Raw genomic sequence first — 14,629 nt, 5'->3', positions numbered from 1 at the left:
AGGGAGAAAGAGTGGCAGATTGAATGTAAAGAGTGGAAGTATTATTGCATGTATTTGTTTATGAATGTATATATCAATTACACATTGAGAGTCGTCTGTTTTATATAGGCAGAGCTTTACACCCTCATGCACGTAACAAACCCAAGATCAAGAGAATAATAATGTGATTCTCGCACATATATATCTTAGTATGTTTTTTTTCCTTTATAATCCTTTTTGTCGAAAAAAGTTCCAATCTGTTAGAAAAAAAAAGAAACAAATGCCTCATGAGCTACTATTCGTTGCCTTTTAAATCCTTTTACTTAGTTTAAGAAATATAATTTTTAATAAAAATCATGGATAAATATAATTTTGGATTTTTGGTCCAGCTAAATGTATGGCCCAATTTTGCAAAAGATCCAGAACTAAAACTTTTAATCTCTTCGTTAACAATGAATTACTTGTGATTAATAAAATTTAATGGCTTTAACTTAGTTAGTTCACTAATCCAGTTAAATAAATATGGAGAGTTTGAATCTCGGCCTTCATTAGCTATCAACAAATCTTTAAAAAAAATGTAGATTCCCAACGGATAGTTTTTGGTCTCCCGAGTTAAGGAAAACCAAAAAGAAAAAAATTTAATGGGTATAGATCCCTGCAATTGCAGTTGGTGCCGATATCGTACTTGACTCACGTGAATGGACAAAAACAACTAGGCAATAGGTGTCATCGAGGAAATCTATCCTCGCAGTGTCCACAGGTTTAGATTTTTTCACAATCTACACCATAGCATTCCCCGTAATAATCACAAAAGATATTATAAACTAGAAACTTTAACACACTACAGCTTTACAGTGGACAATTGCAATTACAATTACAAATGCCTGTGGGAGCAGGCTATGATTCCTGCTCCATGTGGACAAGATATTTAGCCTAAGAAAAAGGATTGTAAAACACCAATTCGATGATTTCTTCTAAGCAAAATATAATGTTGAAGTAGCAAATATTCTTTCATGTGATGATGATGCTTTGACCAGCATATAGTTTTTCTTTTTTTTTTCTTTCTTTCTTCTTTTGATTGACCAGATCCATCATGCATCATGGTTGGTGAACACACGCAAGCTCTTGGGTCTCATTCTATTGAGGTTTGGCGAGACTACGAGACGGACCATGCAGCAATTTGACAAACCCAAGGAAGCTTAGTTTTCCATCAGTGTGCCTAATCCAGTCATGGAGAACTGCGTGAACAGGAACAGATGGACCAAGTCCTAGCTCCTGCGATTGTTTAGATAAAAACCATACATGAGAAGAGAATGATGTTGGATTTTCGTGGAGCAATGAGTGAAATTACATAATCCTCGAATTTCTCTACATTCACGCCATATTAAACTCACCTTAGAGGGACAAATTAATATCCGAAATTGTTAGAAATTAGAGTAAATGCTATTTTCGGTTTCTGATTATTTGTCGAAAGACAAAGCGCCCTTCCACGATTCGAAAATCTTTAACCGGTCTCGAACCATCTAAGTAACTGGTCTAAACATCCCATGTTACTTGTCTAAATAGGTCCTGACACGAGTAGGTCAACGTTTTTACAAGGACCACTTAGACTATTTACTTAGATGGTTGGGACGATTAGAGATTTTTGAACTAGAGAGACACTTTGTCCTTCATGGTCAGGAAATGGATAGGACATTTACTCTAGAAATTAATTTCAGAAATTGTTAGATATATCCATTTGTATTACCAGTTTACCACTGTAAGAAAAAGCTCGGAAGATATGGTTGGATAAACTATTATTGCAATAAAATCAATCATACCGAAGCTAGCTCCTCAATGACTATGGACCTGTTTCCATCCTTTTCAAAAAGCTCATAGGCGCAGCGAGCATGTTGCTCCCACCGGTCGAGCGCTTCAAGTTGATGAACACTAAGAGTTGCTGCACAGAACTCGTCAAAATCCATCCTTCTAAACTGCAATGCATTAAGCTGCCACCCAAAAACCGTTTGTATCAGTAATCAATAAGCCAACATTACAATAAGGCGTTATATATATATAGAGGCATTCTACAGTTAAATCACAGCACTTACCGATCCCAAAAAATCAGGAATGCGCGACTCCTTCATAGCATCAGTTGCATTCTTCATCAAGGCCTGCCAGGTCAAATTTGAGTCTTTAAACAGGATCCTTTTAAAAAAGTATATGAAAAGAATTGGAAGAGACGAAAAAACCAACCGCTTTGATATTTTCTAAGCTAATGGTGCCATTTTTGTTTGGTTCTAAAAGTGCAAACTGCTCTTTCAAATAGTACAGCTCGTCAACAGCTAACGTCTTCGACAGAGCCTGCCGTAGTGTGCAAGAAAATAACACGCTAGTAAGTTATCACTAAACATGCATCCAATACTTGATCAACAAATAGAGACAAACAAAATTGGAGAAAGAAGCAAACACTTTTCCATCAGTAGACTAACATGCATCTGATTCAGCTTTTTAGGCTTAAAAACCATCATTCTATAGATTTGTACAAATTTTATACAATAATCGCCATTTAAAAGAATCCAATTTCAGCATTTTTGAGAAAGCTAAATGGAGTATCTTAATAAATCAGTTTTAAACTTTTTCAACTATACAGTAAAAGATCAAGCAGTAAAATCACTCTTTTGGAAATCAGAAACAAACACAGTTGAGCGACACCCATTTGGAAACACTAAACAAAAAAACGATTCATTTTGATAGTTAGATTACTTATTCAACAGTCAACTCAGAACTCACTAATCCCAAGTTCAAACATCCTATAAAAAATAGTACACTTATTAATAAGCTGAAGAATATGAATTCATTGAGAGAACAGTTCTAGTAAAATCTAATCAAAAGATACCAAAAGAAAATTCTGAAGGTGTATTTGAAAGCCTCTTTTACATTCAGTGTCAAGTATTTGAAAGCAAGTACATTCTACATAAATATACGCACCCTTAAAGCTGCTTTTCGTAAAGACGAGGAGCGCATGTATGACTTCATGAGCTTGAACATTAGAATATCGAGGGGTGCTTTCACATCCTTATAATTTTTAATCCATGGATGGCCTGCATCATACACGGCTTAAATAAGAGAATAGAAATATAAGAACTAACAAGACCCTGCAACAACTTACAAGAAACTCACATAATGCTTGTGCTGCAGTCATTCTTTTCCTTGGATCTTTATTTAGTAGTCGCTTTACGAAATCCTTTGCTTCGTCCGACAGAGAAGGCCAAGGAGGTTCTTCGAAACTTGGATCGGCTTTCAATACAGCACGAAATATCCCTGATTCAGTCCGTGCCCAAAACGGACGGCTGCCACATAATAAAATATACGCGATTACACCAATACTCCAGATGTCGGCCTCAGTACTGTAAGCTCTATGTAGAACTTCAGGAGCCACATAGTATGCACTACCAACAATATCATTAAGCCTTTCATCTGTTAAGTACAACAAGAAGTCACGACATAATTTAAGACCAAGATATCAAGCTAACACGGGGTGAACATAAATTGAGTACAGTAATATAACATAACCAAGTTATTCTGGTAACCAAGTTCAACCAAGTTGGTCCAATAGCTTACTGGCACAATAAAATAACTTGTTACCCAACATTCCTCAATTGCGTAAATATATACCTGGTTTAACGAAATCCGACAACCCAAAGTCTATGGCCTTCAGCTCTGAGTTCTCATCTTTGGATGCGAACAAGAAGTTCTGATCCAAAAATTATCCATCTTTAGAATTCAACACGTGATAAAAGTTATAGAAATAGGAAACAGTGAAAGCTAAAATTTTGCATCGGGTTTTCGGTCAGAACAAAAAGTCTAAACTGTAGTTCACCTCGGGTTTAAGATCACGGTGCACAACACCCTGCATATGGCAAAATGCAACAACATTCAGAATTTGCGTGAGGACAGCTTTTGCATCTTCTTCGGTGTATTTCCCTCCTCTGCAAGAAGAAACAGATATCTTATAGGCTGTGACCATGAAACATTAATTCTTTAAAGCAATGCATGAATCCACGTTTTGCCAATCAACAGAAAATAATTAAACAAATACCTTGATAGTATTCTATCCAACAGCTCACCTCCTTCACACAATCTGAGATAAACAAGAATTAAAAAATTTGGATATAGGTTGCTACCAATGAGCCCAATTGTCAAAAAAGGTGGTTACAAACCACGAAAAATAAGAATGGTATTCGGAGCTTACTCCATTACTATATAGACATTATCGTGATCTTCATATGCATCATAGAACTGTACTAGATTCTTATGTCCCGTCAAAGCTCTCAATATTTTCACTTCCCTTCTCACATCCTCAATAGCAATTGCAGTTGTCATCTACAATTGAAACATACAAATCAAAATCTATTATTCTATAAAGAAAATAAAGATGATATATGTGATGTTCATGAAACAGGTGTGTATGCTTTATTTTTCACCAAGCATAAACACACCAAAGTCAAAGATGCTAAAGGTGTTTCGATCGATAAATTACTCCCTCCCGTTTCAAAATGCTGGTCCTTTTAGAAATTTTGACATATTAAGAACTGATTACATTATTAGCCATGATTACTGAGTTAATCACTAAACGATCATAACATCAATGTCATTTATAATCTAATTGCTATATAAGTCATTCTCTATCTCTCAACAGAGAGTAAGTCCTGATTTCTGAATTATTCTGCTATCTTCTAATACACTTTTCATACTAACTTAAGTGTTAGAGAAGAATGCATTTCAGAATCGTTCAGTGATATACCTTAAAGGTTTATCTACACGGAAATATATATATATACCGGAACTAGTTTTAATGATGATGCACTAATCATGATGCCCTTCATAATTTCAATAATAGCTGCATGCCCCAAGTGCATCAGATTTACTAACTAAGATGGCACGTTACTCACACCATCAATGGATCACTTTACAAAGTCTCAATGCCTTGCTGGTTGCTGCTGCCAAAAGAGAGAACACAACCCATCTTAGGGTAGAATCCGTACAAAACATCTAATCCTATCGCATAAAACTTGTTACGAATTACGCTCCAATTTCCATGGCTCAATTGTGGAAGTATCAAAGTTAATTTTGATGATCAATCAATGCATGGCAGTAAAATAATAATCATCTAGAAGACCTTGGAATCAAATATCAAGCCAAATTGGTAGTAAAATAATAAAGGTTGACTTGAGTCAAACAATTCCTGCTGATGCTTACAGCTTGAAAGTTACAAATGCAAGTTGAATATCAAAGGCAAATTAACAACTCAATGACAAGCTGTAACCGTTACTGCTATACATACATTATAAATAGGAAGCATTGCTTATGGTATTAATATGCTTAGTTTTGTATGTCTTTTAATGAGTGAAAATTAAGAGAGAAAATAGTAAAATTCTGTATGTGTAATTTCCTTTGTATCAGTGTTATTTTTGTAAGAGGAGCCTAGGGTCAGTAAGTTTTGTGATTTGAAGTCATCATTAGTATTTTTAATAGTGTGAGATTTCATTCATTGGTGTAGGACTACTCATTTTTCTTTTGCTGATTAAGTGCTGGCCAAATTTTAATAAGAAAAAGTATAGGGGGCCAGCAACTTTGTTAAATTCTGGCCAGCATGTAACCAGCAAAGAAAAGAAAGTCATTGGATGAAATCTCACCAATCTCACACCATTAAAACCATCATTGATGGCTATTTGATGGCTACAAATCACAAAAGTTACCGGTTCCCTAGCATTCCTCTTTTAATAAAAGTGCTAGACTCCTAAACTTTCTCTTTTTTTTTTATAATATATAAAAAAGTATTATAAATTTTTTTATATATTTTAAGAAATTATAATTTTACTATTTAGTCATAAAATTTTTATTATTATTCAAATTCTTATTCAGTTCTATTTATTTTTTGTTTACAAATTTTAGTTGTATTATCCTACCTTATTAATTTCGGTACCTAACATCAATTTATCTATCTATTTATTCTTACTGTATAAAAATTAATACCTTAGTTTTTCTATATTGTATTTAAGCCATATGGATATGTTATGTCAGTAATTTTGCTTTTTTGGCAAAACTCAGAAATCAACCAATTACTGTTTTGGATTATGCTACGTAACCAATAACTTTCTTGAACAACATGAACAACCACCAATAAAATAAAAACATACTACACCTCCAAATTACCCACCTAAATCTTAATATTAGAATAACCATCCGTACACATAGTGAAATGAACATCCGATATATCTATTGTTCACATTATTTAGTATTTTCATTGTCTACATATATTTTTCCTTATTTTTTAGTAAAATATTTCTAAAAAAATTCTTATTTATTATTATTCAATTAAAACATAAAATACTAATTAAATACAATAAATATATATTAAACATGTTAATACTCTTACTACATCATTATTTGGTCTATTTATACATAACTACATAAGACTCTACTATCTTTATTTCTTAATCTCTCATACCAATTAGCAAAAATTCCTTCAAGTAAGTTTAAATTTGCCACATGTTCTTACTAAATACATTCAAATATATTATGATTATAAATTAATTCATAATTTTATATTTACATTTTTAGTATTTTTCATCCTCATTCATTTTTCTAAACCCTAAGTAAGTTCAAATTTGACACATCTTATTAGGTATATTCAAATATATCATAATTATAAAACTAACTTATATTTTTAGTGTTTCTCATTCTCATTCATTTTTTTTTAATTACTTGCAACTCAAAGAACACCATATGAGAAGACAAAATATGACAACTAAAGCAAATGTAAACATCATAGTTTTGAAAACCGGACCAGACCGGCCGATCCAATCGAAAAGCGATGACAATGATCCGGTCTCATGCATAAAACCGCCAATTGAAGAACTGCCCAAAAATCGCTGAACTGACCGGAAACCAGCTGGTTAGATCAAATTGAAAACGGGCCGAAAACCAACCGATTCTTTCTAAACGACGCCGTTTTGCTTGATTCAAAAAAAAAAACCCCACGAGTCACGCTCCCTTCCTCCCAAACCCCCCTCCTTCGTGCGTTTCAGTGTGTCACTCAGCAAAGAAAGCGAAAAACCGTTCTTCAAAATTCAAAACTTCAAACCCAAAGCCAAAACCCTAGCTTCTTCAAAGGTTCCACCGCCGTCCTAGGTGGTTGTCGGTGCCTCCGCGGCTTCCCTCTTCGCCCTTTCCCAAACCCAAACCCTCTGTTCTATCTCTGTTCGGCGTCCATCCTCCGGCGGCTTCTCTGTTCAAGCCACTCGCCATCGTCTCGTGGCTCGCCGTCGTCTCATTTTTTATAAGAGGAGTGCTTGGGGATCAGCAAATTTTGTATTTTATAACCATCAATTAGCCATCAATAGTCTTTTTAATGGTTAAATGCTGGCCACAAAACACAAAAGTTGCTGGCCCTCTAGACTTTTTCTTTTTATAATTACCCAAACAACCCAAAGCGTAGAATAAATAACCGAGAAGCCGAAGATATCTACTCAGTTCAAATATTATAATAGTGAATCCCATTAACAACAACAAAAATGCTAGTTGTCCTTTAACTTTTAGTCTTTTGTCAATTTTTTTAAAGATTTATTATTATTTAATTAATTTAAATACCTACTTTTACGTACTAGTTATTCAAAAAATTAGAAAAATTACTTATTTTTTATTTATTTTTTTTCTAAAGACTAAATAAAAGACAATATTTAGAGGATACCTAATTGCACTGCATTAACAAAAGGGGTCAAATAATTAAATAAAGTCTTCACCAACTAACAACTTGAACCGAAAACACGGTTTGTAAGGACTACGCACCAACTCCCCTAAAAAGGTCTAAAGCAATTACCAATTAGATGAAAGTTCCTAGATTTATGCTCATAAAATCTAACAACAAATGATGGCCAGCCAATGAGCCAACTCAAACTCCACCCTTTTTTATCTAGAAATCAAACTCCACCAAAATAAAATAAAAAAATCTTAAAATATAAAAATCATTTAAGACATGCTTCATGTAATGCTTGAGGGGGTAAAAAGTATATTTTTAAAATGGGATTTTTTTTTTTTGGAAAAAGAAAGAAGTAATACGGTGCAGCTTTTGACTATAATTATAAATTTACATTTACAATACATTACAAACCCAAAATAAGGCAATTCAAACTCCCACTTATTTTAAATATGTTTCAAATTTAGTGCATTTTTTCGGATTTATACTCCTCAAAAATACTTGTCACTATGATCAAATTGATTCAACATAAACCCATGCATCCATATACAAATGATATACAAATGTACCAATGAGAAATTCTTAATAGAAAATCTTTTTCTTCTTCCACTCTATTCGTCAACCTTTTGTTCTTTATCTATTTTCTCTCTCTTACTTTTTCAAATTCAACTGATAAATCATAAAAAAAATATTAAAAAGTTATTAAAATTTATTATTTTTAGTTATTGATGTTTAAAAATGTGTTAATGACTAAAAATAATAGTTAAGAACAATAAATTCTGACAATCTTCTAACATTTTTTAAATCATAAATGTGTCTCTAAAAATTTGGTCAAAACTAATAAACTCCCAAGTCATCCTTCAGCAACAGCTACAACAGAGCAGCTTTTGACCAATCCAATTCAATGGTTTCGGTGCAATTAAATTATCTTTCTATCATAAAACATTTTTTTTTTCAAAACTCACACAAAAATAGAGTTATGTAAATGTTGCCATCGAAGGCTGGGTATGTGAGAAAAGAAAAGCCTCTAATTTAAGTATTTAACACTCGCTTGGAGGAACGAAGAGCCTTAAACTGTCACTAAAATACCGAACCATATTATTTGGCGAACTTGTCAAAAGATCAGTTTAAATCTTTTACTTACACATCTCGTTTACTCAAATGTCTGTAAATTTAAGTCATCCCTTGGGTAGACGAGTTGTGATTTATTATGTAAATAAGTAAACAGAAAGTTTAAGAATTAATATTTGACCGTCAATATTATAGCCAATATTTAGCGCAAAAAAAAACATGTTTAATTCATGAAAATAAAAAAAAATCAAGAAATTCAATTTGAAAATACATTTGAAATTCAAACAGTGAATTTGATATTGAGTTTGTTTAGCAACGTAATGACCAAAATTTGCTGTGATGTTGTTAGTTCTATAGCATTACTAGTAAAATAACATATATGGATAAATAAAATATGTAAGAATGTATGGTAGTTTATTCGAAAATAAATAAATGAAGGAAAGAAGCTTACCTTAGCTTTGGGGATAACCTTGACAGCAACCTGGTGACCCTTGAGGTCTCCCTTCTTGAACTTAGCAGAACAAGTGTACCCAAAATGCCCTCGCCCAACTTCACTCCCAAGTTCGTACTTGTTCTTGAAATGCTTCGAGAACCCGAAGCTCTTGTCCAGGGCAACCGCCACGCCGTCATCGCCGCCGGCCTCACTTCCCTCCGGTATGCTCGCCTCGTTCGGCTTCACTGACCCCTGCCGCCGCGCCAGCACCGCCTTTATGTGCTTTGCTGGCGACGGCGGTGGGAAAGGCCGCTTGAAGAACCGCCGCGGCGTCGATTCCGACCCTGTCCGGGCCGGAGATCTCGCCGGAGACTTCTTGGAGAAGAGGTAGTGAGCCGGGCTAGGGCTGTAGAACGGGAAGAACGGGGACTTCTTGCCACCATTGACGGATGCTGATTCTGGTTCTTGTTTGGAATTGTTGTTGTGAGAAGGAGAGAGAGACTCGGAATGAGCCTTTGAAACGCAGAGACCCATGGAATCTCTGCCTAATCTGATTCTAGTTTCAAAGTCAAAGTCAAAGGAGTGGCATGGTCATGAAAACATGGAGAGTTCGGAGCCAGATTCGGAAGATCTGCAATGAAATTGTGGAGTTTCGAATTTGGAAATGGGTTTTGGGAGATTATGGCTTTGTGTTTGGGTTGATTTTGGTTTTGGTGATCAATGAGAGTGTTTAAGAAATGGTTTGAAGAAGAAGGGGGAGAGAGAGAGACAGACAGAGAGAGAAGGATCCGTGAAAAGTGATAAAAGGTAAACGACGAGAGTTTCGCTTTTTTTGTTGCACGCAACGGAAACAACTAAATTAAATTTGGTCGTATACTCTAACTACATATCAGTAGTAAATTTGATTAGTAGTTTGGTTATACTGCTTGACATCGTAAGTGTATAAGATTTGGAAAGAATAAAGTTCTATCCAAAATACTTAAGTAAGTTGTTATAATTATTTTTTAAATAATGCATTTTTTTTTTCTTTTTACTAACATTTTGGTTTTTTTTTTTTTATCTACGTCACCATCATTATTATTACTTTCTCCTTTTTTTCTTTTTTTTATTTTTTTAATTTTTTTCTTATTCCTTCTTTATTGTCGTCATCGTCATTATTGTCATTGTCATTTTCTTTATCGTTATTGTCATTATTATTATCGTTATTTTTAAATTTTTATCAAATTAATGACGTTGTCTGATCTAAAATTAATTTAGATATGTTTTTGTTCATGATTCAGTCTTATTTGTGTGTTTGTTTTCGAACTGAATTTACGTGTCGCAATCATTAAGTAATTTCGGTGTAAACCTAAGAAATTTATGTGTATTTGTTAAAAAATTTCGGTCTATTTTTGTTTTGATAAGTTCTGCATAATTCAAAACTCAGCACAACGATGAGAGGTCCAACTCTTCCTTCTTCAAGATAAGGGAGAATATTATCTATAACCTGACCAAAAAGTACACAATTTATCTGATTATTCGTGCACATTAACTTGCTAATGAAATGTCGCAGAAGTGTTAATCATTCCATAACTACTTACGTTAGGCCATGATAAATTATTCCAGGTCTTGCAACTCTTTCTTCTTTTTCTTGTTCATCATCATCATCATCATCATCATCATCATCATCTTCTTCTTCTTGTTTTACCTTCTCAAATTTCTTCTTATTTTACTCTTTTAATAAGAATAAAAACAATGAACCTGCATTCATTCAACTAAAAAATATAAAAGAAAAAAAAAATACAGCATTAAAGAAGATATGTTTGTACTTTTGTAACAATTTTCGATGTAAAAACTAAAAAATTTATTTATATTTGTTAAGAAATTTTGGTGTATTTTTATTCTGATAATTTTTGCATAATTCAAAACCCTCCCTCTTCCTCCTCCTCATATTTTACTTCTTCTTTTTCTTCTTCTTTGTTTTCATCATCATCTTCTTCTTTTTTTATTCATCTTTTCTTTCTTGTTTTATCTTCTTAAGTTTCTTTTTGTTTTACTCTTTTAACAAGAATAAAAACAAAACAAAAAAATCAAACAAAGAAGAAGAAGAAATACATAATGCTCTAAAATCACTAAGAAGAGGATGAACCTACATTCATTCAACTAAAAGAAAGAAAGAAATAAGAGAAAAAAAAAATACAGCATTAAAGAAGACATTTTTGTACTTTTATAACAAAGTTTTGATGTAAAAAACTAAGAAATTTATGTGTATTTGTTAATAAATTTTGGTATATTTTTATTTTGATAAGTTCTACATAATTATTCAAAACTCTTCATCTTTTGCTACTTCTTCTTTTTTTTCACCATCATCTTCTTTTTTTTATTCATCTTTTCCTTCTTGTTTTACCTTCTCAAGTTTTTTCTTGTTTTACTCTCTTAACAAGAATAAAAGAAATCAAACAAAGAAAAAGAAGAAATATATAATGCTGCAAAATTACTAGAAAAATGATGAACCTACATTCATTCAACTAAAAGAAAGAAAGAAAAAAAATACAGCATTAAAAAAGATATTTTTGTGCTTTTGTAGCAAAGTTTCGGTGTAAAAACTAAAAAATTTATGTATATTTGTTAAGAAATTTTAGTGTATTTTTATTCTGATAAGTTCTGCATAATTCAAAACTCTTCTTCTTTCTCCTCCTCATATTCTGCTGCTTCTTATTCATAACATTCTTCTTCTTATTTCATTTTCTCATAACACGCGAAAAAGAAGAAGGAATGCAACGAAGAAGAAGAAGGAATAATGCAAAAAAGAAGACGAAAGAATGCGAAGAAGTAGGATAAGGACTGCGAAGACGAAGAAGGATATATTTGCGTTAGTGTAGCGTGCGTGTGTACACGCTGCATGTAATAAAAGTAGTTTTTGTTAAATTTGGGACAATTTAATTAGATTTAATTGCCAAAAAAACTTAAATATGTAGCAGAACTGTTTTGTAAAAATTATCCTAAACCTCCCTTCGGAAATTTAATGACTGAAAGAGGCTTATCTTTATTAAAATTATTCAAAAATTAACTAATAAAATATTTAAAAAAATATTAATTTTTAATTAAAAAGATAAATATATTTTTAAATTATTTTTTATTTATATTAAAAAATATTAATTTTTTATTAAAAATAAATATATTCTTAGATTATATTTTTTATTTTTTTAAGACATTTTTTAATTGAATTTTTCTATTTTTCTTCTTTTTATCTTTTTAAGAGTAATCGTTTTTATCCCCAATGTTTGGGGTAAGCTTTATTTGTATCCTTAACGTTTAAATTGTCCTATTTGTATCTATAACGTTTATAAAAGTGATTCAATATTTTTCTGCCGTCAATTATACTAACAGATCATATTGTATTTTTCAAAATTATTCTTACTTGGATGCATTCATTCTCAATTAGGTCTCACTTGGATGTATTCTATTTTAATATTGTACCCACTATTTGTGTTTAGGTTCAATTATGTCTCTAGAAAAATAAATTATGTAAATGTTGCAAGGATTAGTTTTAACTTTTGATGAGCTATTTTTCGGAGTGGATCATCGGTTCTGTCCAGACATTTGTATTCTAACTTCAAGAAGAGATTTTCAAAACTCCAACTAAAGCTCATGATGTGTAATTGATGGCAGGATAACATTGAATCACTTTTACAAACATTAGGGATACAAATAGAATGATTTACATGTTAAGGACACAAATAAGACTTATCCCAAACGTTGAGAATAAAAATGATACTTTACTCTTTTTTTAATTATATTTTTATACATTAAATCAATTTCTAATTCTTATTTTATTTTACATTTAAATTTTATTATAAATAATTTTATCATTTTACTTTTATATCTTCACTTTACATTGTAGGGATTTATATGATAAATAGAATTTATATGATAAAATCATTAAAATAAACAAACACGGTTCAATAAAAAAAATAATTCATCATTATAGATTTTTTTTTTTTTACAAGACAACAATCAAAATTTAATCGTCATAGTTTTAGTTTTCAAACAAAACATCAATAATCCACAATTGATTTATTTTTCAATTCCAATTTCAATTTTTTTTTTACCAAAGATATGAGACTCAAACTCGCAACCTCCAATTTAAATTTACTTTATTTTTCAATTCCAATTTAAATTTACTTGAACAATAACTTTAATTTTTTTTAACCGTAGTAGTAGTATTCTAGCGGTTGACTCAATTTTTTTAATTTTTTTTATTATTAAAAAAGATAACAAAGATAAAATACAAGCTTATTTTTAGCGATAGTAATTTATTCCTAAATTTAGCAAGCTTGACAATAGGGAAAAAAGTTTGGTAACCAAACAATTTCAGCTATAATTAGCTAAAATTTTCTATAATATACTTCATTTACATCATTTAGTAACAGTTTTATTTTTTAGCCCACTCTCTTATCATTCCACTTATCATATTCTTATCAACTCTATTTATTAATGATATTAATTATAATATCATATTCCTTACTATTAGGCATTCTTGTAATCAATACTTAATATTCTCTTTTATAATTTAATTTTTATATTTAAAAATATAATAAAGATTAATAATAATAATTAATAACGATTATGATTTATCGTTGTAATTGATTCTTGCTCTACTCCTTCGCCTAATAGAGATACGATAATATCACATAAATTCAATAATTGTAATTGATTATTATCATAAACACTTTTTTGTTTATTATTATTATTATTATTATTATTATTATTATTATTATTATTATTATTATTATTATTATTATTATCATCGTTTTTTATTGTAATTAATTTTCTGTTTTTGTTAAGTCATTTATCATCATTCAATGGAGAGATACAAAATATGAAAGCTACCTAATATGATTTTGTTTCCGTTAATTCAATTATTTTCATTCAAAATTCATAACTCTAATACCGTTGCAAACACAATTAGAATAGGTTAAGGAATTTTACAAGAAATCATCTTTGTCATTACAAATAGTATGTCATTTGAATTCTACCTTAATATAGTACCTAGCTATGGTAGAAAGTGCTGAAGAATTTGAACATACAACAGATGGACTCACTCGACGAGGTTGTTGTCAGTCAATCAATTTTCGAGAATATGAAAAACTCCACTAGTGTTGATGAGGTATGGTAATAAACTGATTAATTTTTGTGTGTGTTTTTATGTGCATTTATAATTATATTGTACTAACTAAGTTCATACACATAACATTCATACATTTATATACATAACATCCATAATTACATACAACTAACATCTAAAAATTAAATTGATGTTTATTAGATATTACATCCATACACATATCATTTTTTAGTTATTGCTTAAGTAATTATAAAATTAACACAGATGTTTTTAAATTTTATCATAATTGAATTTAAAA

General features: G+C 31.2%; 1 protein-coding gene across 1 annotated transcript; it reads right to left on the bottom strand.

Moving 5' to 3' along the window:
- Positions 1-771: 771 nt before the first annotated feature.
- Positions 772-10,222, bottom strand: LOC112720443 (CDPK-related kinase 5). The gene is made up of 11 exons (XM_025771382.3): positions 9,243-10,222; positions 4,214-4,344; positions 4,061-4,102; positions 3,842-3,950; positions 3,637-3,715; positions 3,142-3,438; positions 2,950-3,062; positions 2,215-2,322; positions 2,070-2,132; positions 1,800-1,967; positions 772-1,254 (listed from the first exon to the last, which is right to left on the bottom strand). Exons 1-11 carry the CDS (start codon positions 9,756-9,758, stop codon positions 1,117-1,119), a joined length of 1,764 nt encoding a protein of 587 aa, XP_025627167.1. The 5' UTR covers positions 9,759-10,222; the 3' UTR covers positions 772-1,116.
- Between the last annotated feature and the right edge of the window lie 4,407 nt (positions 10,223-14,629).

Source organism: Arachis hypogaea, chromosome 11 (genome assembly GCF_003086295.3).
Source record: "Arachis hypogaea cultivar Tifrunner chromosome 11, arahy.Tifrunner.gnm2.J5K5, whole genome shotgun sequence".
NCBI classification, from domain to species: domain Eukaryota; kingdom Viridiplantae; phylum Streptophyta; class Magnoliopsida; order Fabales; family Fabaceae; genus Arachis; species Arachis hypogaea.
The sequence above is the reverse complement of the archived record's forward strand: the minus strand, read 5'-3'. Positions and strand labels throughout refer to the sequence as shown.

What these genes read in the sequence shown, in the direction of transcription:
- LOC112720443 (XM_025771382.3), bottom strand. Translation starts at nt 9,758, where the DNA reads ATGGGTCTCTGCGTTTCAAAGGCTCATTCCGAGTCTCTCTCTCCTTCT. An exon ending in GACTGCAGCACAAGCATTAT is followed by an intron (nt 3,063 to 3,141) that starts GTGAGTTTCTTG and finishes TGTATGATGCAG; the next exon opens with GCCATCCATGGATTAAAAAT. An exon ending in TACGAAAAGCAGCTTTAAGG is followed by an intron (nt 2,323 to 2,949) that starts GTGCGTATATTT and finishes ACACTACGGCAG; the next exon opens with GCTCTGTCGAAGACGTTAGC.